This window comes from Oncorhynchus nerka, linkage group LG24, assembly GCF_034236695.1.
Source record: "Oncorhynchus nerka isolate Pitt River linkage group LG24, Oner_Uvic_2.0, whole genome shotgun sequence".
Classification (NCBI taxonomy): Eukaryota; Metazoa; Chordata; class Actinopteri; order Salmoniformes; family Salmonidae; genus Oncorhynchus; species Oncorhynchus nerka.
The window spans coordinates 65,026,025-65,053,431 of record NC_088419.1 but is presented as its reverse complement, the minus strand read 5'-3'; the positions used below and the strand labels follow the sequence as shown (position 1 = coordinate 65,053,431).

Sequence of the window (27,407 nt, the reverse complement as noted above, 5' to 3'; positions counted from 1 at the left end):
AGGGTGCGTTCTGAGCCCTCTCCTGTACTCCCTGTTCACCCACGACTGTGTGGCCACACACGCCTCCAACTCAATCATCAAGTTTGTGGACGACACAACAGTGGTAGGCTTGATTACCAACAACGACGAGACGGCCTACAGGGAGGAGGTGAGGGCCCTCGGAGTGTGGTGTCAGGAAAATAACCTCACACTCACGCAGAGGGAACACCCCCCTATCCACATCGATGGAACAGTAGTGGAGAGGGTAGCAAGTTTTAAGTTCCTCGGCATACACATCACAGACAAACTGAATTGGTCCACCCACACAGACAGCATCGTGAAGAAGGCGCAGCAGCGCCTCTTCAAACTCAGGAGGCTGAAGAAATTCGGCTCGTCACCAAAAGCACTCACAAACTTCTACAGATGCACAATCGAGAGCATCCTGGCGGGCTGTATCACCGCCTGGTACGGCAACTGCTCAGCCCACAACCGTAAGGCTCTCCAGAGGGTAGTGAGGTCTGCACAACGCATCACCGGGGGCAAACTACCTGCCCTCCAGGACACCTACACCACCCGATGTTACAGGAAGGCCATAAAGATCATCAAGGACAACAACCACCCAAGCCACTGCCTGTTCACCCCGCTATCATCCAGAAGGCAAGGTCAGTACAGGTGCATCAAAGCTGGGACCGAGAGACTGAAAAACAGCTTCTATCTCAAGGCCATCAGACTGTTAAACAGCCACCACTAACATTGAGTGGCTGCTGCCAACACACTGACTCAACTCCAGCCACTTTAATAATGGGAATTGATGGGAAATTATGTAAAATATATCACTAGCCACTTTAAACAATGCTACCTAATATAATGTTTACATACCCTACATTATTCATCTCATATGTATACGTATATACTGTACTCTATATCATCTACTGCATCTTTATGTAATACATGTATCACTAGCCACTTTAACTATGCCACTTTGTTTACATACTCATCTCATATGTATATACTGTACTCGATACCATCTACTGTATCTTGCCTATGCCGCTCTGTACCATCACTCATTCATATATCTTTATGTACATATTCTTTATCCCCCTACACTTGTGTGTATAAGACAGTAGTTTTGGAATTGTTAGTTAGATTACTTGTTGGTTATTACTGCATTGTCGGAACTAGAAGCACAAGCATTTCGCTACACTCGCATTAACATCTGCTAACCATGTGTATGTGACAAATAACATTTGATTTGATCTAACTGCCTGTAGCTCAGGCACAGAACCAAGGATATGCATATTCTTGGTTTCATTTGAAAGAAAACACTCTGAAGTTTGTGTAAATGTGAATTGAATGTAGGAGAATATAACACAATAGATCTGGTTTAGATAAAACGTATGTTTTTTCATTGTATTTTCATTTTTATTGTTGTATCATCTTTAAAATGAACAAGACAAAACAAACATTCAGATAGGATGATGGGGACAATTTCAGTGAAAAACATAAGAGGGCAACAGTACTTGTGCAAAGTTTCAGAATGATGGAATATTTGTTCTCATTTTGTCTGTCATAGTTGAAGTATACCTATGATAAATTACAGGCCTCTCATCTTTTTAAGTGGGAGAACTTGCACAATTGGTGGCTGACTAAGTACTTTTTTTGTCCCACTGTATATAGAGTACAGGGAACATAAGGTTGAATATATTATTATAGACCTGCTAGATCTACTGTCTCTATTATATTACTACAGACCAGCTGTATCTACTGTCTCTATTTCACTTTGGCCATTGTTGTGGGCCTGTCCTCCCCTCAACAGCCTCAAATAGGCTATTTCATGTGGGGGTGGGGTGGGGTGGAGCGGCAGACACACGCATTTCGGCCATGCTCCCTCTAATCCACAATATGTATATATACACACACAAACATACCCCCACCCACAATGTATAGCCAACGTGTACTTTACACATTTCATTACATTTTTATATATTGCTACAATTTTTTTTTTAAATCACATATTTTATATTATTAATTTCAAACAACGGCATTAGCATGAGAAGAACTTACCAGTCCAAAACGATGTCCTCTCCGTTCAAAAAATATTCCTCCATTTGGGAATCGCTAAATGAATTGTCCTCCAACAATCTCTGTCTCACTTTCCCGATCAATTTCTTCTAAAATTGTGTGTACATCTGTATATCTAGACTTAGATTTAGCTTTCTCTGACTTAGTCGCCATACTGATTGATATATAAACAGCTGAAGATGCGCTTTCCCAAAACAATGCTGTGCGTAACATGCGTGGCTCCTTCCGGTATGAATCTTCAATGGCGAATGACCCTCTTTACGTCGGAGTTTACTACATGGGTTGGTCTTCCAACACATAACCATTACATATTGCAGTTTAGCTCAGGTCATTGGCTATCTACCCAGCTAGATTTCAAGACGATAAGTGGTCATTGGGTTAAAATACAGTCAATCAACGAAACAGCGGTCATATCATTGGTGCACAATGATGTCATTACTTGTTGTCTTCAAATCGCTTTCTTTCAGTCAATACGTCCCGCGAAATGACCCATCACGTTTGGTTGTGTTACAAACAAACCAGTTGATTGCAATGAAACCAAACATGACTGGAAAAGTCACGTTTAGTGTGTGTATTTAGATCGAATGTGTCGTCGAAAATTGAATGAGACGGAATTCACGACACAAGCGGTTCACAAAATGTTTCGTGTTAGGCTATAAAAATGGATTTTATCAAACAAAAGACCATTCATTGTGTAACAATGAGCATTGGGATTGCAAACCGAGGAATATCGTCAAAGGTTAACAATTTATTTTATTGCAATTTGTGATGTTATGCCTATGCTGATTGAAATAGTTTTTTTATGGGGCTTTGTTCTCAGATAATCGCATCATAAATCCTCTTTTAAATCTGACAACGCAGTTGGATTAGCAAGATTCTAGGCTTTCGACCCATGTGAGACATTTGTATTTTCATGTTTAATATGACTATTTATGTAGCGATCACCGTATATTGTCAAATTTAATCCCACTAACGGGTTCGGTGCGCAGAGAGGTTAAGAGCAAATTCTTATATTCAATGACGGCCTAGGAACAGTGGGTTAACTGCCTGTTCAGGGGCAGAACGACAGATTTGTACCTTGTCAGCTCGGGGATTTGAACTTGCAACCTTTTGGTTACTAGTCCAATGCTCTAACCACTAGGCTACCCTGCCGCCCCCTCATCACATCCTCTGCTCCTTCCTTTTTACCTTGTCATCTGACCATGCAGGGATGGGAGGGGTAGGTGGGAGGATGAACTGACAAGGAAAGGAAAGAATTCATCCCTCCCTCTCTGCTGAATCACTGAGACTTCCTCCAGGCAGCCATCTACACACAGCCCTGCCCCTCTCTCCTCCTCCTGCTCTCCCATCTGCCAGAACACACACAATACCCTCTCTCGCTCAAGGCTGTTGCTGCAGGCATTGGTCGGTCAGTGTGGTCTGCTACAGAGGATCAGGATGGTGGTGCAGGGAGAGGAGCTGTCATCTGGTGGTGGGGTGGTAGCCTGGCTGGGGGTGCCCTCGGTCTCCACGGTGATTAAAAACTCATGTCTTCTGTGCTGGTCTTACAGGGAGAAGAGCTCTGTAGAACAGGACATTAATGAAAAGGAGGAGCGCGTCAGAGAAAGGACCAGTGAAGTCCAGGTACAGTAAACTTCCTGCCTGCATGCCCCTCAGCTCTCTCACTACCCTTAGATTGTTTATTTTCATGCAGTTGATGACTATATTGTCTGAATTCGTTTTTTGTTGTTGTAAGATGTACAATGCTGTAACATTCTACTGTTTTAGCTGCTCTTGTTGAATGTGTTAGCGGTAGTCTGCTTGGTTCTATTAGGCTGTGGCTGAGCAGAAGAGAACATAATCCCCTCTGTCTGTGCGTCTGAGTATGAGTCAGAGCCGTCCCCAGTAGTTCTATGATGCACACGTCTACACAGTGTGCAAAACATTAGGAAAACCTGCTCTTTCTATGACCGACTGACCAGGTGAATTCAGGTGAACGCTATGATCCCTTATTGATGTCACTTGTTAAATCCACTTCAGTCAGTATAGATGAACGGGGAGGAGACGGGTTAAAGAATGGCTTGTAAGCCTTGAGACAATTGAGATTAGAGGTCGACCGATTATGATTTTTCAACACCGATACCGATTATTGGAGGACCAAAAAAATCAGATGCCGATTAATCGGCCGTTTAAAAAAAAAATTGTATTTGTAATAATGACAATTACAACAATACTGAATGAACACTTATTTTAACTTAATATAATACATCAATAAAATCAATTTAGCCTCAAATAAATAATGAAACATGTTCAATTTGGTTTAAATAATGCAAAAACAAAGTGTTGGAGAAGAAAGTAAAAGTGCAAAATGTGCAATGTAAGAAAACAAACATTTAAGTTCCTTGCTCAGAACATGAGAACGTATGAAAGCTGGTGGTTCCTTTTAACATGAGTCTTCAATATTCCCAGGTAAGAAGATTTAGGTTGTAGTTATTATAGGAATTATAGGACTATTTCCCTCTATGCCATTTGTATTTCATTAACCTTTGACTATTGGATGTTCTTATAGGCACATTAGTATTGTCAGTGTAACAGTATAGCTTCCGACCCTCTCCTCGCTCGAACCAGGAACACAACGACAAAAGCCACCCTCGAAGTAGCGTTACCCATGCAGAGCAAGGTAAACAACCACCCCAAGGCTCCGAGCGAGTGACGTTTGAAACGCTATTAGCGCGCGCTAACTAGCCAGCCATTTCACTTCGGGTACACCAGCCTCATCTCGGGAGTTGATAGGCTTGAAGTCATAAACAGCGCAATGCTTGACGCACAATGAAGAACTGCTGGAAAAACACACGAAAGTGCTGTTTGAATGAATGTTTACGCGCCTGCTTCTGCCTACCACCGCTCAGTCAGATACTTAGATACTTGTATGCTCAGTCAGATTATACGCAACGCAGGACACGCTAGATAATATCTAGTAATATCATCAACCATGTGTAATTAAATAGTGATTATGATTGATTGATTGTTTTTTATAAGATACGTTTAATGCTAGCTAGCAATTTACCTTGGCTTATTGCATTCGCGTAACAGGCAGTCTCCTTGTGGAGTGCAACGAGAGAGAGGCAGGTCGTTATTGCGTTGGACTAGTTAACTGTAAGGTTGGAACCCAGATCCAAGATGGCGTAGCAGTAGTTGTCCTGTCGTATCGTCTCTCTGTAAATATCGTCTCCTTTTCGTTTTAGATATTTTTTAGATATTTTTTTCTTCGCATATCCTTAAAAACATTTTGCTAAACCTAAGCTTCCAAATACTCTTCTGCAACCCGCCAATGTAGCTACTTTCCTAAAGTAGTTATATTTACTTCGGAACCGGACTCTCTCAACTGAAGCTAGCCAGCTAACTACCAGCTATGCTAGCGGTCATCAACTAACCAGAGCATAACGGACCTAATTAATTTTTTTTTTACCCCCGGATTCCCACCACAAACAGAACATTCTTCAGCTGGATCCTCGCAACTAGCTATCGAGCGAAACAGCAACCCTGGTTGATTACTCCTGGCTAGCGTTTCCACCCACGTAGCTTGAAGCTAGCCCGGCCAGAGCTTCTAGCATACTCCTGGGCTTCAATACCTTGACTACGACCGGTCTATCGATATCACTGCATGAAGAGGAACAAACAGACTCACCCCATCGCGACGTCCTCCAAAGGCTAACTCTCTAGCCCTCGCTATCTCCTTGCTTGCTAGTTCAGCACGCTAACTGCTAGCTTGTTTAGCCCAGGTCCGCTAACTACTACCTTGTTTACCCCGGCCTGCTAATCTGTTAGCTTGTTAGCACAGGCCTGCTAACCGTCCCGCCGCGTCCCAAAAACGCAGTGGCCCATATGTACTCTATCTCTTCCCGATTTAAAAAAAAAAAAAAAAATGTTTAAACCTTCCGGAAACTTGCCTCACCCAATGTGATACGGAATCGCTATTATCTTTATTTTTAGAACACACTCAAGAACATCCAGAAGCTAACCAGCTAGCTAGCTACAAGCTATTTAGTCATTGTTAGTTTTCTTAACCTGGATAACACTCGCCAGCCCAGCCCCCCTGCCCCATCCACCGCTGCCCCCTGGACTCTGATCACTTGGCTACATAGCTGATGCACGCTGGACTGTCCATTAATCAAGGTACTCCATTCTGCTTGTTTGTTTTATCTGTCGGCCGAGTTGCCTAGTCAATGCCATCTCACCTGCTGTTGTTATGCTAGCTGATTAGCTGTTGTCTCACCCACTGTTTTAGCTAGCTTTCCCAATTCAACACCTGTGTTCACTGTATGCATCGCTGTATGTCTCTCTCAAATGTCAATATGCCTTGTATACTATTGCTCAGGTTAGTTATCATTGTTTTAGTTCACAATGGAGCCCCTAGTCCTATTCCTCACACCCCTGATACCTCCTTTGTCCCACCTCCCACATATGCAGTGACCTCACCCATTACAACCAGCATGTCCAGAGATAAAACCTCTCTCATCATCACCCAGTGCCTGGGCTTACCTCCGCAGTACCCGCACCCCACCATACCCCTGTCTGTGCATTATGCCCTGAATATATTCTACCATGCCCAGAAACCTGCTCCTCTTATTCTCTGTCCCCAACGCTCTAGGCGACCAGTTTTGATAGCCCTTAGCCGCACCCTCATACTACTCCTTCTCTGTTCCGCGGGTGATGTGGAGGCAAACCCGGGCCCTGCATGTCCCCAGGCACCCTCATTTGTTGACTTCTGTGATCGAAAAAGCCTTGGTTTCATGCATGTCAACATTAGAAGCCTCCTCCCTAAGTTTGTTTTACTCACTGCCTTAGCACACTCTGCTAACCCTGATGTCCTTGCCGTGTCTGAATCCTGGCTCAGGAAGGCCACCAAAAATTCAGAGATTTCCATACCCAACTATAACATCTTCCGTCAAGATAGAACTACCAAAGGGGGCGGAGTTGCAGTCTACTGCAGAGATAGCCTGCAAAGTAATGTCATACTTTCCAGGTCCATACCCAAACAGTTCGAACTACTAATTCTGAAAATTACTCTCTCCAGAAATAAGTCTCTCACTGTTGCCGCCTGCTACCGACCCCCCTCAGCTCCCAGCTGTGCCCTGGACACCATTTGTGAATTGATTGCCCCCCATCTAGCTTCTGAGTTTGTTCTGTTAGGTGACCTAAACTGGGATATGCTTAACACCCCGGCAGTCCTACAATCTAAGCTAGATGCCCTCAATCTCACACAAATCATCAAGGAACCCACCAGGTACAACCCTAACTCTGTAAGCAAGGGCACCCTCATAGACGTCATCCTGACCAACTGGCCCTCCAAATACACCTCCGCTGTCTTCAACCAGGATCTCAGCGACCACTGCCTCATTGCCTGTATCCGCTACGGTGCCGCAGTCAAACGACCACCCCTCATCACTGTCAAACGCTCCCTAAAACACTTCTGTGAGCAGGCCTTTCTAATCGACCTGGCCCGGGTATTCTGGAAGGACATTGACCTCATCCCGTCAGTTGAGGATGCCTGGTCATTCTTTAAGAGTAACTTCCTCACCATATTAGATAAGCATGCTCCGTTCAAAAATGCAGAACTAAGAACAGATACAGCCCTTGGTTCACTCCAGACCTGACTGCCCTCGACCAGCACAAAAACATCCTGTGGCGGACTGCAATAGCATCGAACAGTCCCCGCGATATGCAACTGTTCAGGGAAGTCAGGAACCAATACACGCAGTCAGTCAGGAAAGCTAAGGCCAGCTTCTTCAGGCAGAAGTTTGCATCCTGTAGCTCCAACTCCAAAAAGTTCTGGGACACTGTGAAGTCCATGGAGAACAAGAGCACCTCCTCCCAGCTGCCCACTGCACTGAGGCTAGGGAACACGGTCACCACCGACAAATCCATGATTATCGAAAACTTCAACAAGCATTTCTCAACGGCTGGCCATGCCTTCCGCCTGGCTACTCCTACCTCGGCCAACAGCTCCGGCCCCCGCAGCTCCTCGCCCAAGCCTCTCCAGGTTCTCCTTTACCCAAATCCAGATAGCAGATGTTCTGAAAGAGCTGCAAAACCTGGACCCGTATAAATCTGCTGGGCTTGACAATCTGGACCCTCTATTTCTGAAACTATCCGCCGCCATTGTCGCAACCCCTATTACCAGCCTGTTCAACCTCTCTTTCATATCGTCTGAGATCCCCAAGGATTGGAAAGCTGCCGCAGTCATCCCCCTCTTCAAAGGGGGAGACACCCTGGACCCAAACTGTTACAGACCTATATCCATTCTGCCCTGCCTATCTAAGGTCTTCGAAAGCCAAGTCAACAAACAGTTCACTGACCATCTCGAATCCCACCGTACCTTCTCCGCTATGCAATCTGGTTTCCGAGCCGGTCACGGGTGCACCTCAGCCACACTCAAGGTACTAAACGACATCATAACCGCCATCGATAAAATACAGTACTGTGCAGCCGTCTTCATCGACCTTGCCAAGGCTTTCGACTCTGTCAATCACCATATTCTTATCGGCAGACTCAGTAGCCTCGGATTTTCGGATGACTGCCTTGCCTGGTTCACCAATTACTTTGCAGACAGAGTTCAGTGTGTCAAATCGGAGGGCATGTTGTCCGGTCCTCTGGCAGTCTCTATGGGGGTGCCACAGGGTTCAATTCTCGGGCCGACTCTTTTCTCTGTGTATATCAATGATGTTGCTCTTGCTGCGGGCGATTCCCTGATCCACCTCTACGCAGACGACACCATTCTATACACTTTCGGCCCGTCATTGGACACTGTGCTATCTAACCTCCAATCGAACTTCAATGCCATACAACACTCCTTCCGTGGCCTCCAACTGCTCTTAAACGCTAGTAAAACCAAATGCATGCTTTTCAACCGATCGCTGCCTGCACCCGCTTGCCCGACTAGCATCACCACACTGGATGGTTCCGACCTTGAATATGTGGACACCTATAAGTACCTAGGTGTCTGGCTAGACTGCAAACTCTCCTTCCAGACCCATATCAAACATCTCCAATCGAAAATCAAATCAAGAGTCGGCTTTCTATTCCGCAACAAAGTCTCCTTCACTCACGCTGCCAAGCTTACCCTAGTAAAACTGACTATCCTACCGATCCTCGACTTCGGCGATGTCATCTACAAAATGGCTTCCAACACTCTACTCAGCAAACTGGATGCAGTCTATCACAGTGCCATCCGTTTTGTCACTAAAGCACCTTAAACTACCCACCACTGCGACTTGTATGCTCTAGTCGGCTGGCCCTCGCTACATATTCATCGCCAGACCCACTGGCTCCAGGTCATCTACAAGGCCATGCTAGGCAAAGCTCCGCCTTATCTCAGCTCACTGGTCACGATGGCAACACCCATCCGTAGCACGCGCTCCAGCAGGTGTATCTCATTGAGCATCCCCAAAGCCAACACCTCATTCGGCCGCCTTTCATTCCAGTACTCTGCTGCCTGTGACTGGAACGATTTGCAAAAATCGTTGGAGACTTTTATCTCCCTCACCAACTTCAAACATCAGCTATCTGAGCAGCTAACCGATCGCTGCAGCTGTACATAATCTATTGGTAAATAGCCCACCCATTTTCACCTACCTCATCCCCACAGTTTTTATTTATTTACCTTTCTGCTCTTTTGCACACAAATATCTCTACCTGTACATGATCATCTGATCATTTATCACTCCAGTGTTAATCTGCAATATTGTAATTATTCGCCTACCTCCTCATGCCTTTTGCACACATTGTATATAGACTCCCCTTTTTTTCTCTACTGTGTTATTGACTTGTTAATTGTTTACTCCATGTGTAACTCTGTGTTGTTGTCTGTTCACACTGCTATGCTTTATCTTGGCCAGGTCGCAGTTGCAAATGAGAACCTGTTCTCAACTAGCCTACCTGGTTAAATAAAGGTTAAATAAAATTAAATTAAAAAAAGATTGCTTCCCCCGAGCCGACAAGGTGAAAATCTGTCGTTCTGCCCCTGAACGAGGCACCCCACCGTTCCTAGGCCATCATTGAAAATAAGAATGTGTTCTTAACTGACTTGCCTAGTTAAATAAAGATTAAATAATTGTGTTAAAAAAACAAACACCGATTTACGATTGTTATGAAAACTTGAAATCAGCCCTAATTAATCGGCCATACCGATTAATCGGTCGACCTCTAATTGAGATATGGATTGTGTATGTGTGCCATTGAGGGTGAATGGGCTAGACAAAATATTGAAGTGCCTTTGAACGGAGTATGGTAGTAGGTGCCAGGCGCACCGGTTTGAGTGTGTTAAGAACTGCAACGCTGCTGGGTTTTTCACTCTTAACAGTTTCCCGTGAATATTAAGGATGTACCACCATCCAAAGGACATCCAGCCAATTTGACACAATTGTGGGAAGCGTTTGAGTCAACATGGGCCAGCATCCCTGTGGAATGCTTTCAATCCCTTGTAGAGTCCATGGCCCAATGAATTGAGGCTGTTTTGATTGCAAAATATTAGGAAGGTGTTTTTTTTTGTGTTTTTACAAATTTAATTTATTTTTCGTGGTATCCAATTGTTAGTAGCTACTATCTTGTCTCATCGCTACAACTCCCTTACGGGCTCGGGAGAGACGAAGGTTGAAAGTCATGCGTCCTCCGATACCCAACCAAGCCGCACTGCTTCTTAACACAGCGCGCATCCAACCCGGAAGCCAGCCGCACCAATGTGTAGGAGGAAACACCATGCACCTGGCAACCTTGGTTAGCGTGCACTGCGCCCGGCCCACCACAGGAGTCGCTGGTGCGCGATGAGACAAGGATAGCCCTCCCTAACCCGGACGACGCTATGCCAATTGTGCGTCGCCGCACGGACCTCCCGGTCGCGGCCGGTAACGACAGAGCCTGGGCGCGAACCCAGAGTCTCTGGTGGCACCCGGGAGGCCAGGAAGATGTTCTTAATGTTTTGTACACTGTATAGTGCAGCGTATTGATGTTGAGATTGATGGCACAAACTGAACTGATGTGATGTAGCCTCAAGCTGTATAGTTCCTGCTTCAGTAACCAGGTTTCCATCCAACATTTTATACTTGAGTAAAGTACATGTTGGATAAAAAAAATGGGCTTGATGTAAAACGTTCCAAATGATGACAAAACTAAATACGCTAGACAGTGGGATCCCTTTTTGTTGTTTAATCTTAGGGATCCCTTATACCCCTCTCCCGCTCTAATCCTGTTAACGGGATTGATTTGACAACATCCAGCGAAATTTCAGCACGCCAAATTCAAATCCAGAAATACTCATTAAAACAATGCATAAAACATACAAGTGTTATACATCAAAATAATGCTTAACTTCTTGTTAATCCAGCCGCTGTGTCAGATTTCAAAAATGCTTTACGGCGAAAGCAGACCATGCGATTATCTGAGGACAGCACCTCTCATACAAACACATGAAAATCAGATTTCAACCAGGCAGAAGATCTTCTTCTGTTGGCACTCCAAAATGTCCCACAAACATCACAAATGGTCCTTTTTGTTCGATAATGTCCATTTATTTGGTGCGTTTGATTCAGAAATACACCGGTTTCAACTCGCGCAACATGCCTACAAAGTATCTAATAAGTTACCTGCAAACATTTCAAACAACGTTCCTAATCCAACCTTAGGTACCCTAAAACGTAAATATTTGATCAAATTTAAGACGGAATTAACTGTTTCTAATACCGGATAAAAACAATGTGAAGCGCGTTCCAGGTCACGCGCACCAAAACACTTGAATCCATCTGAGTGACACATGGAAAGAATAGGACAACTTCTTCATTTCTCAAAAGAAAAACATCAACCAATTTCTAAAGACTGTTGACATCTAGTGGAAGCCATAGGAACTGCAACCAGATTCCTATTAAAAAGGGCTTCTCATAGAACTAGTGGAAAACACATTGACCTCAACATTTTTTCTCTGGATGGATTGTGCTCGGGTTTTCACCTGCCAAATCAGTTCTGTTATACTCACAGACATTATTCAAACAGTTTTAGGAACTTCGGAGTGTTTTCTATCCATATTTATGAATAATATGCATATCCTAGCTTCTGGGCCTGAGTAGCAGGCAGTTTACTCTGGGCCCGCTTTTCATCCGGACGTAAAAATTCTGCCCCCTATCCCAAAGAGGTTTTAACCGCCTTATTGCGCAAATATTGATAACCATCATATCGAAGTGAACTTGGAGTCACGACTCAGGAAACCATGTAGTTTATTAGGATACAGATTAAATAATTTATGATGAACTTCACAGGGTGGTGAAAGTGTACGATCTTGATGCACCTTCACAATAACTATTGAGTGTCTAATTCTGGTGACATGATTGACGCTTTACTTCCGTTGGACAACTAAAAAATATTCTCGCTCTCAACCATAATCTCATTTAGACTAGCCAACCCGCACTGTATCTGTGAGATGTTGGCATGTGCTAAAACCAGAGTCGGCACATTTGCTATTTAACTTTTTATTGGGTACGTTAAAGATTTAGGAGAAAAGTGTGCACTACGTCATCACGCACTGATTTTTATCCACAGCGAGTCCGTTTGTGGGAAACACGACCACTGCTGAGAGAATTTGCATATTTTCTGTGGATTTGAGAATAATTGCATGAAAATCTGCCGCCAATTGGCTGGAAACCTAGCTAGCGATATTAAAAAAATTACATATATATATTTTTTTACAATGACCTCCATGTTATTATCAAGGATATGAATTGATTTATTGATATAACCTATTTAGAGGAAGTATGTTATTATACTTTCATATTCTGTCATCGGGGGTTGCCAATCTTATTTTATGCAAACAAATGCATTTTTAGGAAAAGTGTTCTTGAATAAGCCAGTGCCATAGCAGAGGTGTATCACCTGTAAACCATAAGCCTGTGTGTGACTATCACCTTGTCTCTATTTGATCTTACTGGATGTATGAATGTCAGGTTTAATTATCTCCTCTCTGGTCCTGACTTCATTAACATTTTTAAACACCTAGAAAAAGGTGTACATTACCACACTTTCATCCCAAGTGATCAAACGTAGAACTCTGTAGGCTATATTAACTTCCATTCAAGATTAATTGTCTGCTGTGTATTTGTGAAAGATTGCTTTTTCTTTGGTACTGTAGGTGTTAGCCAGTGGTGTGAAAGGCTGCCATTAGACAGACAGCACTGTTTTCTCACCCCAGGGTTCTTCTCCGCAATGACCAGTCACTGCCAATTAGCCAGCATCCATATATTCATGGTGGGGGAAACTAGCTGGTTTTTCAAGAGCTGTATGAGTAACTAAGATTGGATTGTACAGTAAAATGTAAGGCCCAAAAAATATTTCCTCAGTGATCATGGATTATTCTCTCTACAATACATGTTTATTAAGTCATATTGTACTTTCTGACTAATTAATTATTCTGAATAAAGAGGGATCAATAAACTATTTGCATGTTAGTAGGCTAGCCATGAATCCTTGGCACGTGTAGCAGTCCCTTCAAAATGATTAGGAGATGTGGGCAGGAGTGCTTTGCCGCTGTGCTGACGTTGGTTTGATAAATGGCTTCTATTTTGGGCTGCGACTCCCTGGCTACTTTAAACAGACATAGCTTAGAGTGCAGAAGCTCCCTAGAGGAAACGGACAAAGACTTTCATCCTTCTGAGCCTGGGCTGAGGAGCGGCTGATTAGTTTTATACCACCAACCACACCCTTCTACATTCACTTCCCCAAGAAACCTCATGTAGGCATTAACACTAAGTCAAAGTGTGATGCCACTTTGGGTAAACTCGCATTGATTTGGTTGGAGCACCTCGTCAAGGCTGGCAGTCATAATGGTTAGACTCTGACACATCCTCTCTGCAGACTGCTCAGTTAGTCTCTATTCCTATCCTCCTCTGCTCCTCTATCACTTATTTTTCTCTTTCTCTGGCTTTTATGTGACTCTGTTATGACTTCCCCCCCCTCAGGAGTTGCAGAATGAGGTGCAGAAGGAGAGCGGGGTGCTGCAGCGGCTGCAGTCTCAGCGCCAGGAGGTCCAGGATGCTCTGGAAGAGCTGGACCAGCAGAAGACCACTCTGGAGGAGCAGCTTGGTCACATCCGCCAGCAGTGCAGCCATGAGAACCAGCTGGTGAGACTACATGACCTATCAACCAACCATAACCTCACACAGCACCTGGAACACCTTCAGAGAGGAACCAGTCAATAGCAAGTGTATTTGTTGGTCCGCTTGTCCTCTATTTTGTTTTAACTCTTGTTTTTCTCATCGTGTGTGTGTGTGTGTGTGTGTGTGTAGATCTCATCACTAGAGGTGGAGCACGCGGAGCAGGAGCAGAGGATAGAGGAGTACGAGGAGCAGCTGGTGCAGGCCAGAGAGGAGCTGCTGCGGCTGCAGGAGGAGACTCAGCATTTGGAGGAGAAGGTGCAGGCAGCGCGGGAGCAGCTCACCCCCTTGCAGGAGTCTGTCCGAGACTCCTTCTCTCAGGTCTCTCAGGTGAGTCTACTCAGACTCACCATCATTACTACCACAGTGGTGGCATGGTGCAAAGATTTAATGGTGGTGAGACAGAGCAAAATCAACGATTTTATAGTGATTGGTGTAAATTCAGATTTCACTAATGTCTATTCCTGACATAGGAAAATATACAAGAGAATATCAGGTAAAGGGTGAGTTAGTGGATTGCTCTCTCTCGCCCTTCTATCCCTCTGCCCTTTACCTCTGTCTGCACTGGGGGCAGGTGGAGCAAAAGCTGAGTGATCTACAGTTGGAAGAGAGGACAGTCACATCCCAGCTCAGCTGGAAGAAGGCCCTAGAGGAGGATCCAGTGCTGGTGAATGGTTCAGCGGATGAGCAGCATCAGGAGGACCAGGCAGAGGAGCTGAGAGTGGAGCCTCCAGCCATCCAGCCACAGATGGGGCCGGCTGAACCGAGAGAAGAACAGATAGAAGTAGTGAAGGAGGACAGGTCTAAGACCCCAGAGGAACCGGTGCCTAAGTCTGATGCCTTCGAAGACCTCTATAACAGCCTGTCTTCCACTACCTGGCCAGTACTACAGGACAACCCTGTGAAGGCAATATATCATACTCTGAAATATGTCATTTACAATTTTGTTCATAAGTCTGTATTCTGTCATGCCATCATGGTGTCTGAAATGTGTTTTCCCTTCTCTTTCCTTAGGAGCACATTAGTCCTGTTGCTTTCACTCTCCAGGAGCAGAGAAGTCCTACTTCTGAAGTTGAGGTAGAAGAACAGGAAGAGGAGTCGTTTTAAGCTAGCACTCCCAATGAACAATATGGTCACATAATCTTTAGCCATTGGATTCTTCCCTGGGCTCATGCCTGACCACTGTACTGATAACCTGTATCTTCTCAGCAGGTGGAATCCCCAGAGCCAGAGGGGAGACCAGAGTCAACTGAGCCTCCGCAGGCTACCCCGCCTGCCCTGCCACCACAGACCACTCCCCCTCCACTCCCTGCCCAGCCTACCATGTCCCCAACGACCAGCCCCCCTCCGCTCCCTGGCATGGACTTCTTCCAGTCAGACCCCTTCATTGATCGTGAGTTCCCCCTCCCACCTCACAAATGGTACAATTAACAGGAGCCATTTCGAACTTGAAAAACCTATGTATTTAATGAAATCCCAACTGATTATTGTATTTCCTTCCGTCTCTCTGTGCAGATGATCCATTTAAAGATGATCCGTTTGGAAAGGCAGATGTTTCCTGTGAGTGAGTCTTATTAACTCACCAAATCGTATTATCACCATATCAGATATTTTCATATTAGCCTATATTTTGAATGTTAACCTATAACATAGCTGTTCTTCATCAACAGATCCGTTTGGTGGAGACCCGTTTAAGGGCACAGACCCCTTTGCTGCTGACTCCTTCTTCAAGCAGTCTTTGGCTGCCCCCTTCCCTTCTGCTGACTCCTTCACCCTCGCCGACCCCTTCAGTGGCAGTGCCAGCCTAGCAGAGCCCAATCTGTTTGCCGCTCCGCTCAACAATGCTGCCGGAATGGACCCCTTCAGCTCCAAACCCCAAAACAAGGCAGACAGGGACCCATTCAGTGCCAAGGTCAACAATGTGGATGCGGATCAGTTTGGATCCAAAATCGACTCCCTGGCAGAGCCAGATCCGTTTGGCTCGCAGGGCACAGCAGGCCCAGATCCCTTCAGCTGCTCCCAGCCAGGCTCTGAGCTCCCCACCGTGAGTGGTGCCACCATAGAGATCCTATTAAATTAACATAGTATTCTCATTCCTAATTCTATGGGTGCCACAGTGCTGAACTGTCCATATGCCTTAGGAACACTCACTCAGGCAGCTACCCAGTTTACCCCAATCCCTCCCCCTGCAACAACACTTTGTGTTAATTATGCTCCAAGAAAGACGGTTATGGTTATGAAGATTGACTGCACTTACTCCTGTCCTTAATTATTCTAGCTAGGTTGGCACTATTTATGTTTTTTGGATTTGAGTCATAAAACTGACATTGTATGTGTTTTTCTCCCAGAAGGATCTCACTGCAGCAACTAATGACCCTTTTGCACCTGGAGGCACTGCAGTAAATACTGGCTCTGACCCAGGTAAGACTCCAAGGATGGAGCTTCCCTCTGGGCAGTGGGTGGTAGGGCAGATGGTAGCACCCTGTTTGGCTAAACTGTGTGTGCTGAGTAATATCTACACTGTGTGTGTCCTTCAGATCCATTTGCTGCCGTCTTTGGCAATGAGTCATTTGGACTTGGATTTGCAGACTTCAGCGCACTGGCCAAGGTAAAATCCTGATTGGGTTCTCTAGTTGTCCCTGTTGTGTATCATCATCGTGAGGAGGACTAGGGAGCACTAGCTATTAACAGGGACTTCCGTTTAACCTCTGTGTCCTTTTTTTAGATAAGGAGTAGTTTGATATCTGTGGGTGTGAGCATGTCTGGAGAGGACTGCCTGTTAACACATCCCCCTCAATTATTCATGCTGTCAAGGAGGAAGGTGTTGGTGGTGTTGATGTAAACATAAGAGAGTAGTCAGTCATGCTCTTCTGGACCTCTGGTTGTTTGCCAGTCGAACAGTTGTGACCCCTTCGCCTCATCGAACCCGTCCAACAACAAGAACCTGTTTAAGGAGGACAGCCAGCCCAGCAGCCCAGATGTTCCGCCAGCTTTGCCCCCCAAGACGGGAACGCCCACCAGACCTCCCCCTCCACCCCCAGGTCAGTTCTCCTGCTGCTCCTAACTCTGGAAAGCTTATTTTCCTTCATGGTGTTTGTTGTCAGTGCTTTTCTACTGCCAGTTACGAGTAGCAGAATGGCATTTGTATTTAAAACATGGATATTTAGTACCTAGTGTGTTTTTATAGTCCTTGTTACACTTGTTAGGAGTTCTTCCCTGGGCGCCTCATTCCTTACTGAGGTGTGTGTGAATGCAGGTAAGAGATCCTCCATCTCCAGATCAGAGTCGTCGGAGTCTTTCCACAGACGGGGACCATTTCTGCCCCAGGGCTCAGGAGATCCCCCTTTCTCCCAACCTGCCAAGGACACTGCCCAGGACCCCTTCGCCCCATCCTCACCCCGCCAGCCCGCACGGGACCTTGACCGATTTGCCAGCTTTGACAAAGTGAGCACCTCCCCTGCCCCCTCTCACCTTCCTGACAGCGACTAGGTCGCCCTCCTCTGTTTCCTCGCTCACAAGGCACATCCAGCAAACAGCACTCTCAGCATCTCCTCCATCCATAGCCAGACTCTCAACCTTAACTATCTGAGGAGCATGTTAAGGCCTCAAGGAACTCTGCGTGTGTATATAGACTTTTGATTATTTTAAATGCATTCCTTTGTTTTGCTAAAGAGGTAATCTCTATAATTTTGTTAATTTTTCTCTATATTCCTTCTGCCTTGTGTATTCCATAGTTATTTTATTAGCAATGTTATGTTTCTTTATGTAAAGTTTTATTTATATCTGTAGTTACATTTCTGTTTATTTCTAAGTTGAACTGGAGTTTAGCCTTGTAATAATTGAAGATGTTCCCTTGATTAACTTGCACTGCCTATCTTTACTCATTTAATAGTGTAGATATAGATATACACTGAGTGTACAAAACATTAGGAAAACCTGCTATTTCCATGACGTAGACTTACCATGTGAATCCAGGTGAAAGCTATGATCCCTTATCAATGGATCTTGTTAAATCCACTTCAGTTAGTGTAGATGAAGGGGAAGAGACAGATTAATGAGGGATTTTTAAGTCTTGAGACATGGACTAGACAAAATGTTGTAGTGCCTTTGAACGGAGTATGGTAGTAGGTGCCAGGCGCACCAGTTTGAGTGTGTCAAGAATTGCAGCGCTGCTGGTTTTCATGCTCAACAGTTTCCTGTGTGTATCAAGAATGGTCCACTACCCAAAGGACATCCAGCCAACTTGACACAACTGTGGGAAGCATTGGAATCAACATGGGCCAGCATCCCTGTGGAATGCTTTCGACACCTTGTAGAGTCCATTTCCCAACAAATTGAGGCTGTTCTGAGGGCAAAGGGGGGTGCAACTCAGTATTCCTAATATTTTGTCCACTGTGTATATTAATAAACATTCTAATATATTTAAAATCAATCATCTTCACTGAGTGACATTAGTCACCACTAACTGGACTAAAAGCACACACGTATTCTGCATATCACTCATGAGCCCCTGGTTGGCTGTGGATGGAAAGGCTGCTTGCTTTGACTCCTGTGATTTTATTTATTTAGCACAACCCCAGAAAGGTTGAAAGGCTTGCTCGTGCTCCTTCTCCTCCTCCCTCTGACTGCCTCCACCCTGCATGACCTCCTGCGCCCTGCACACACTGTGTCCTTGTGTCTGATTGGCTGGTTCCCAATGACGCTCCACAGCTCCTCATCACCCTCTCACTCTGACTGGAATCATTCCTCATCCTGCATCCTACCATTTGTCCTGCTATTACCACTAATACCACCCATTAGCACTGACTGCACTGTGGAGGATACTTCTTGAGTTTTTACTCTTCTGTTCCTCAGTCGAATAAGCTCAATAAAAGGTCTGAAGGGTTCCATCTCTGGGCTCCATGTGTATCCATATTCACCAGGTTGATTTCCCACAGATTGCTGCTGTTTGTGTAATGGAGTTAAGAACGTACCATAAGCGCGCTCCACAGCTAACTCAAAATGTTGTGGATTGAGCCATCCAATTGGTACCTTTTTTGGGTGGCTCAACCCGTTGGAACATTGTCAAAGAGAGCAGTCACATGTGTTGGCAAAGCAGAGGTCCCAGCAGAGTTGGAGCCAGTTTATGAACCGGGAGGGGGGGGGAGTGGTACTAGCTAAGAAAGCAGCGTGACGTCCGTAACATTGGGTCCTTTTTTTGTTCTAATATGATGTGTCAATTCTGTTGTAATCAAATCCTGGATTCAATTATGACTTGAGCTGTAAAAAAATAACAATCGGTTTGCTCTGAATTCACTAACCTAGTTTTACTAGCCTCTTTATAAGCATGTATGGATGTTTGTTAAATTGAGTAGCCATTTTATGAGTAGAGTAGCAGAAGTCAAATGGTCCAGAGGGTTGAAAGGGCAAAAAGGACCTCTGTCTTCAGATTAACACTTATTTGTGTGAATGACTGTGTGCATGAGACAATTGTGGTCAGACTACTTCGACTACAGTTAACGTGATTGAATTTGTGCATATAAGTCTAATGACACTACTTACTACTAGTTGTTAACCTTTTTGCTCAACTCTCTTCAAAGTACCCTTTATTAATATTTATGTGCCAAACACCAGGCAGTGAACAAGACTCACATGCTCATTATCTATAGGGAAGTAATAATCTTGTAAAAACAGTATAATGTCTCCCAGGTCTTGACTGTTAACCTTTGTGACCTCCTTGCCAATGTGCAGAACTCTATATAGAACTTCTGCTTTCTCTTTGTCGATCTACCGCATCTCTCCTTTTGGTATCATTCACATGCACTTTAGGACTAAGAAATATGCATGTTGCAATCTGAGCCAATAGTCAGCATATTGCAGTACAATACTGTATTAATTTGCATTCACATTGATATTAGATGGGACACTGCAGAGACACGCATGCTTCTTATTATATTCCGTATGTACTCACTAAACACTAACCAGGTTTTGCCATCCCACTGTCTTATGTGCATGATGTCTGTTGCTGTTTGAAACAGACTTGTACATTCTGTCACATGACTCTGGGGTGGGGGGTAATACATTTTTCATTTTGATTTTAAACATTGTGAGAAATTGCAACTGTTTGCTATTGGAACAAACAAAAAGCTATATTGTAATCTATAGAATGGAACAGCTTACCATAACCAAGGCGATCAGTATGCTGTTGCTTCGGAGAGACATGGCTGTTTTTAATACAGAGAATTACAGACATGCTGTGTCTTGGGGAAATTTGTGACCAATATGGGGGATGTTAAATTCAGTGGATGTCTTTGGGGGGGTAGTAGTATATATTTTCTGGATCTCTGAGGTGTTCTGATGGGGCTGTGCTGTGTCTATGCGTGTGTTTTTGTGTGTTTCTATGTGGTGTGAAGCAGCAGTACCCTACCGAGGAGGACATGATTGAGTGGGCGACGAGGGAGAGTGAGCGGGAGGAGAAGGTGCGCTTGGCCAGACAGGCACAACAGGAACAAGAGGATCTGGAGCTGGCCATTGCCCTGAGCAAGTCAGAGTTCTCCTGAAAGACTCTGGTCACCCCTTGTGACCCAGCACGTACCAAAGGAAGGAAGGAGTGAGGAATGGGGAAAACTGAACTAATGGGCCTACTATTCGGTCCCAATGAAGATATTTGAGTATTTGCTCCTCGCTCCTACCAACCCCCACAATTCCACCAACTGTCTTTTGTTTCACTCACAATTGGCATTTTCAGAGTTTGCCTATGTAATAACAAATCCTCATGTTTGTTAGTTTTGGTGTTTGGCTGAGTAGCAGGTATAGAGATGATTGGCTGTTAGACTTCAGTAGTCCTCCTGATACAATCTCCATGTGTAGCTGTAATGTCCCCTCATTTCAACTACACAGACCACATTGCTAATAACCAACTGCAAAAGTTCAGTCCCCATCTGTATTGCTCTTGCCTACTCCAGACCAGATGGTATTGAGCTCTTTAAAAAATATATTGACTTTATATGATTAACTCTAACTAGATAGGAAAAGAGTAATGCTCATCTAATTCATCTGGGTGAAAACCAATGTCAAATTAGAATCCATATGTGATCAAGGGTTGCCTGGGGCAAGTGACCTGAGTAGTCGTGCAAGTTGACTGCTCTGTGGTTGCCCCATTGATGACAACCCCAATGCAAAGAATTTCAGTAGTCTGGTCTTTCTGGTTCCTCACGTGTGTAGGTGAAAAAGGCTACTTTACATTTTGATCATAATCTTTGTGCAAACCAGAAAATACTCCTGACTTGCCCAATGGGTGCCTTTTCAGACCTTAATGTCAATCTCTGTCATTCATCTGGCTATACACCAGACATCTACAGTACAGAGTGAATTGGATTTCATGGCTGGGGTGAGATCTTGCTTGTGTAAAAAAACAATGTTCTTAGATGACCTGACGTATGTCCTTACGTCAAGGTCTACCAAATTAAATGAATTAGCGTTTTATGAGTAGAGTAGCAGAAGTCAAATGATCCAGAGGATTGAAATGGCTAAGAGGACCTCTGTCTTCAGATAAACACTAATGTGTGAATGACTCCGTGCATTAGGCAATTGTGATGGTCAGACTACTTCGACTACAGTTAACGTGATTGAATTAGTGCATATAGTTCTAATGACACTACTTACTACTAGTTGTTAACCTTTTTGCTCAACTCTCTTCAAAGTACCCTTTATTAATATTTATGTGCCAAACACCAGGCAGTGAACAAGACTCACATGGTTGTACAGGTGCTAAAAATAACTAAACCAGTAAAACCACTTATGTCCAAACCTGTGCATGTAGCCCCAAATATAGGCCACTTTTAATGATCTTGATATATAATCTGCCCCTCCCAACACTACGCACCAATACAGTCAAAAGACGAAGAACATGACTAAACTATTTTATTTTGTGGTTCATGAAGTAATGTTGTGTTAAATATCAGATGTAAAGATTTTGGAAAGTAGGTCGGTTGTACAGGAATATTATTGAAATGTATTTTAAGTTGAAAGATATAATGATTGAGTTGTTAGCTAGAAACTTGGATACATGTGTGAAAATACTTCCTACTAGAATAGCTGGTTTTGCCATCTTCTGTAATGTCTGATTCCAAATGTCACTATAATCTACAACATATGACACCTTGTCTCATCTCTTTAGAGATGCAATAGTTTAGTCATGTATTCTGGATAAAGGAGTTTTTCCTGTACTCTTGCTCAGAAATACTCCTGGCCCCACTATGGAAAATTCTCCCTTGTTTTATATACACTGCATTTTCAACACGTCTAGTTTTAGGTGAATACAGCCGTCAGTAGTGGGTTCCGTTGTAAAGCAAATGGCTGTCGCTGCTCATGTTAGTGTTGTAAAGCTACGCATCTTTTTTTGTGTGTGTGTTTCACTGAAGTGATTCCAGTGTTTGACTGCATTTCAAAGTCTTAACTGACTGAGGAAAGTATCCTTTGCCTGTTTGTACAAAGGCTGTTCTTCTGTCTGAACTTCAGTCACTTGGGGGGGGGGTTACTTACAAAGCCCTGTGGTGTTGGCAAGGAGAGGCCGAATTGGGGGTGAAATTAAATTAAGGCATGTTAACATCTCAAAGCATACCATTACATTTTTTTTTTTTGGTTATGTGTTTTCAGATTAAATGAGACAGTCACTAATCAAGAGGGCTATACTGTGAACGTACACTGTTGACAACGGAAAGACAAGGCGCTGGAGTGATATGGGCTGACTGTTTTCTGACCAATGCACAACTTCTCCTGCTTTTCATCCAGGTTGTTTGAGTTCATCAGTAGAGAGCATTCTGTAAATGAGCTTTGTGGTCAGTGAAGACTTTCTAGTGTTTTTCATTCAATACATGGTTCTGTTTGTAAATACAATGGAGTTGTCCATTCTCCTGAGACAGCGGTTTCTTTTATACCCTCATCTAGTATTTAAAGGCTATCAAATACTATTGATCATTTGTATAGACTTCTCTATTTTCAAATTACAAACCACTTTTCTTTCTAGGCCGTCTACGTATAGGCTTTTAAAAACGGGCTAATTGTAGTCCTATTTTAGTTAAGAATTTAAACATGTCAGTATTGGGAATTATGGTCAGAATATGGTATGTGCAACATTTTAATTGAAAACAGAATAATAAATATAAACGTCTCGAACAACACCGGACTGTTAAATGCTTTTTTTGTGTGAGGATGGATGGTGTCAATCAAAACTGACAAGCGTATTACCAATATACTGTTTTTAATAATAGATGTGAAAGCCTTCATGTATTTTATAATGGCTAAATGCCAAGCAACTCCATAGTTGACTTCCAATGAGTTTTTGTCGACTAGCAGTAGTCTTGGAAATCCCAGACCTAGGGCAGCAACACGCTGGAACATTGGTTGGTCTACATTGTTTGGAGGCCACCCATCTGACTTGGGTTTCTCCAAACCTGATCCTGGAGGGCTACCCTCCTGTAGGTTTTTGCTCCAACTCCAGTTGTAACTAACCTGATTCAGTTTATCAACCAGCTAATTATTAGAATCAGGGGCGCTAGATTAGGGTTGGAGCAACGACCTACAGGACAGTAGCTCTTTAAATTTATTTCAGAAATGCTTCACAATTCACAAAAAGTGACTAGCTGATTTAAGATTATCATAGAGCAGAATATATAAGATCTCCTAAACCGGTGTTTACCACAGACCTTATTTTCGTTGTTTATCCAAAAACTCAATTTCCCCATAGGCTTTGTCCAACGAACTATAGCGGAGGTAGTACCTCCAAAAATACATGATTGCTCTCTAGAATACCACAGTAGGAGTCATAATACACTTAACCTAACAGTCAAACAGGGAAATGGTTCCAATCGTTTTCCCACCATTCAATTTTCACATAGGGGATTTTAGAAACACGTCAAATAAGACCTGTGTTTCATGTAGGTTTGATAACTGTGTAAATCTCTCTAGGGCAAGTTGACTTATCAATATAGTCACCTGTATTTAACCCCCCAAAAAATGTCATGCTAATGTGGCTATCATAAAGAACTTACAAATGACATGATCTGGACGAGGTAAAAATCTCTGGATTAACTATCTGTTAGCTAAATGCAGTAAGGAATCAAATTGGCTACATTTCTTTAAATGGACAATTCTGTGAACTGTCCTGTGCAAGTTTGACTTTTACACAATACCCGTTAGCAAAAGTGTCAGCTACAGATGACATTCAGGAGCTTGTAGTGATTTGTTGTTTTGCATGATGTCTACTTTTACGCTAATTAGCATTTCAGAATCTGAGAGTAAATAGACCCGAATATATTGATAAAAGTCCACTTGTACGAGAGAGATTTGCATGGTTATCAAAACATCATGCCAGGTTAAGCCTACACAAAACACAGCGCTTATTTGAAGTGTTTCTAAAATCCCCTATGGGGAAAATGAATGGTGGAAAAACGATTGGAACCATTTCCCTATTTGACCGCTAGGGTTTACTGTTATTATGACACCACCACTGTGGGGCTGTATTGGAGCGCTCTAAGACCTTGTAGCAGTACTACTGACCCACATTCCATTACACTTTAAAGGGGATCTGGTTATAATAGTGATGAGTACATCCACTTAAAAAAAACTAGGTCAGGAAAGAGGAATATAGTTATCGAGAAGACACAACCTCTTCCTCATACTTTCTCAAACACTCGCCAGATACATTATCACATGTGCACAGGTAAACACCGTATGTCATTTTAAGGATAATCAGGCGCCGCACTTTTTCTGGATATTCTGCACGTTTACAGTATTTCAGTGCAGTGGAATGAGTGTTATCACTGGTTGGAGACGCAGCGTGAAGAAAAATGGCAGCAAAGGGTGAGTCGCAAAATCCACGGAACTATACAGTAGGCTAGTTGTAGTAGCCTTGACAACGTTTTTTTACGAATAAACCCAGCAATATTTGTATTTACAGTCTACAGTAGTCTAAGCATGTTGTATTTGTGGTCACAACAGTAGCGATGTTACCATTAACTTGTCCAGTTATGTTGTTTGTCGACATTTAGAAGGTTTGCATAGAAACCCGATGCAACAATTGCCTGCTAAAGTGCGTTTTGATGTAATTATCTTCTGTCGATTACAAACGTCTGGACGTAATGACGTGACACCCAAACCTACAGTGTCGAATAAAAATATATTGGTTGAACTGTTTCCATTAGCCATTTAGGAAAATTGCGCATTAATATATTGGCGACAGCCTGTATGTCCTCCAACCTATCTGTTTCATGTCTCAGGTAGCCCACGAAAGCCAGCATTTGACTGATATTCCATACTCTAATAATTATCATGTGCCAATGTATAGCCACGATCAGTGCCATGGTGAAACCTGCATTCCTGTAGATCTGAAATAATTATATGGTGAAATTCGCCAACAAACCAGAAAAGCATGGCGAAGCAATTTTGGGATTCATTAAAATTAGGACAATCATTGTCCCGCTAAGAAACATTATTAGACCTTTATTCTGCATAATGTATTCGAAAAATACAGTTTCCATCATTTTGTCGAACGGATAAAAACGTTATCTTTAGAAAATGTCTTCTATATCTGCCGTTTCCAATACACATTTAGCAAGGATTTATTTTGCAACATTTATTTTTGTCGAATACATCTAAATCCTAAATCATGCCTAGTGTTTAATGATTGATTTGTGTGATAATTTTAGATTACCTATCAGATTATTGAAGACGTGGCAGACGGATTTGATAAATATTGAGTGATTATGTACGCATTCTGATTATGATACTTTTTTTATTTGACAGAAATTGGAATGTTATTGCCAGCTGTTATATTAGCATTAAGATGGAGACAGCATGTAGTAGGAAATGTAATATATTTCAATTCTGCAAAGTAAATAAGAAAATTAAACCACTTTAGATTACTTTTTCTACACATCAAATCAGTTGATTTTCAGACACAAAAACATAGGAATGGCTTCTCTAAAGTATAATCTAAGATGCATTTCTATAAAGTATAATCTAGGTAAAGCACATTTGTAATCACAGGACCACCATGTGGCTCTTTAACATTACATGCCATCACCTGTGGTTACATCTGGAGATAAATGTACAGTCAAGGAAGTTCAGTTAAGATGGGGTAAAATTAGGTTTACTGTAAAGGAAAACCTTTGTAATATCATGTTAACAAATATTTATTGGCAGTTCCGGAATTCATACAACTCTTTTCTTCAAAAATACAAAAAGGAAAGAACTAAACTGCACAGTAACAGGCTAATTAGTAACTAGCTTGTTACAAAGTATTTGCACAAATTGTTCAACAGATAGTTATTCTGGATTAAGGCCTATGTAAAAGAAAGCAACAGCTACCAACCCCTCTCAGGTGACTTGCTTTGATAAAGAAAAATACACTGTGCTGAATATAAAGCTACTTAGGGAAACCAATTCACTGAAATATAAACATAAACTATAATGGTAAATGGCTCCAAAGAATAGCATCTACAGTAGAGGCCTTGTATTACCATTGGTGATCTCAGCATTGGTAAATGAGACACATCCCTAGTACTTACTGTTCTGTCTGTTATACTGTGACCCTAGGGACGCCCTGCAGGGAGAAAGAAATCTCAGCCGACCCCAATGGCTGCCCAACACTGTAAGTTTACATGAAAAACATGGAACAGTTTCTGTGAAAACTATATTTATCCTCATTATGCCAGGGCATTGAATGGGATTTGATTAATATAAACATTTTATAACAGCATGGTTTGCTTCTAGGTTGTCCGTCATAAACAGTCCAGAACTTGACCCCAAAGTCACAGATTTCAAGTAAGTGACATCGCTGCTTCCTGCTGTTCAATTTATCAATCATTCAGATAAGGATGCCATTAAAGCTGGCAATCTCAGCTCCGGTCCAGGCAGGGATTGACCAAGAGGAAGATGAGCCTACCTTCTCATCCATAGAGATATCATTACATTTCAATGCCTCTCACCTCTCACCAATGCTTCTCACATGTGGGAAGAAGGCTGTTGTTGTGACCACACAGTTTTATTGACATCACATGATTGAAGGTGGAGCTGTCCCTGAAATAAATTGCTTTCCCATGATCATGTATAACACAAAGCAATTCCACTGACGCAAAAAGAGCAGGAGCCCAAAAATGTTTTTGGACTAAATTGAACCTCTGGATGCTGTCC

At 43.1% G+C, this 27,407-nt stretch overlaps 2 protein-coding genes across 7 annotated transcripts in view; both read left to right on the top strand.

The window, feature by feature from the left end:
• Positions 1 to 23,395, top strand: part of LOC115108430 (epidermal growth factor receptor substrate 15-like) — a 31,878-nt gene extending 8,483 nt beyond the window's left edge. For 2 of the 6 annotated variants that reach the window (XM_029632739.2, XM_065009055.1), the window contains 13 exons: positions 3,612 to 3,684; positions 14,040 to 14,201; positions 14,367 to 14,564; positions 14,809 to 15,141; positions 15,249 to 15,311; positions 15,444 to 15,627; positions 15,750 to 15,794; positions 15,905 to 16,278; positions 16,583 to 16,655; positions 16,772 to 16,842; positions 17,128 to 17,275; positions 17,491 to 17,678; positions 20,627 to 23,395. In XM_029632739.2, the coding sequence (XP_029488599.1) occupies positions 3,612 to 3,684; positions 14,040 to 14,201; positions 14,367 to 14,564; positions 14,809 to 15,141; positions 15,249 to 15,311; positions 15,444 to 15,627; positions 15,750 to 15,794; positions 15,905 to 16,278; positions 16,583 to 16,655; positions 16,772 to 16,842; positions 17,128 to 17,275; positions 17,491 to 17,678; positions 20,627 to 20,773 (2,059 nt within the window). In that variant the 3' untranslated portion in view covers positions 20,774 to 23,395. Of the gene's footprint in view, positions 1 to 3,611; positions 3,685 to 14,039; positions 14,202 to 14,366; positions 14,565 to 14,808; positions 15,142 to 15,248; positions 15,312 to 15,443; positions 15,628 to 15,749; positions 15,795 to 15,904; positions 16,279 to 16,582; positions 16,656 to 16,771; positions 16,843 to 17,048; positions 17,276 to 17,490; positions 17,679 to 20,626 lie in introns of those variants that run through there. The other 4 variants (XM_029632741.2, XM_029632740.2, XM_029632742.2 and 1 more) reach the window with 4 other exon arrangements.
• Positions 23,396 to 24,732: 1,337 nt separating this feature from the next.
• Positions 24,733 to 27,407, top strand: part of LOC115108429 (tetratricopeptide repeat protein 39A-like) — a 44,392-nt gene continuing 41,717 nt past the window's right edge. Inside the window, 4 exon segments of the mRNA XM_029632734.2 lie at positions 24,733 to 25,076; positions 26,811 to 26,826; positions 26,828 to 26,865; positions 26,988 to 27,038. Coding sequence (XP_029488594.2) covers positions 25,024 to 25,076; positions 26,811 to 26,826; positions 26,828 to 26,865; positions 26,988 to 27,038 — 158 coding nt within the window. The 5' untranslated portion in view covers positions 24,733 to 25,023.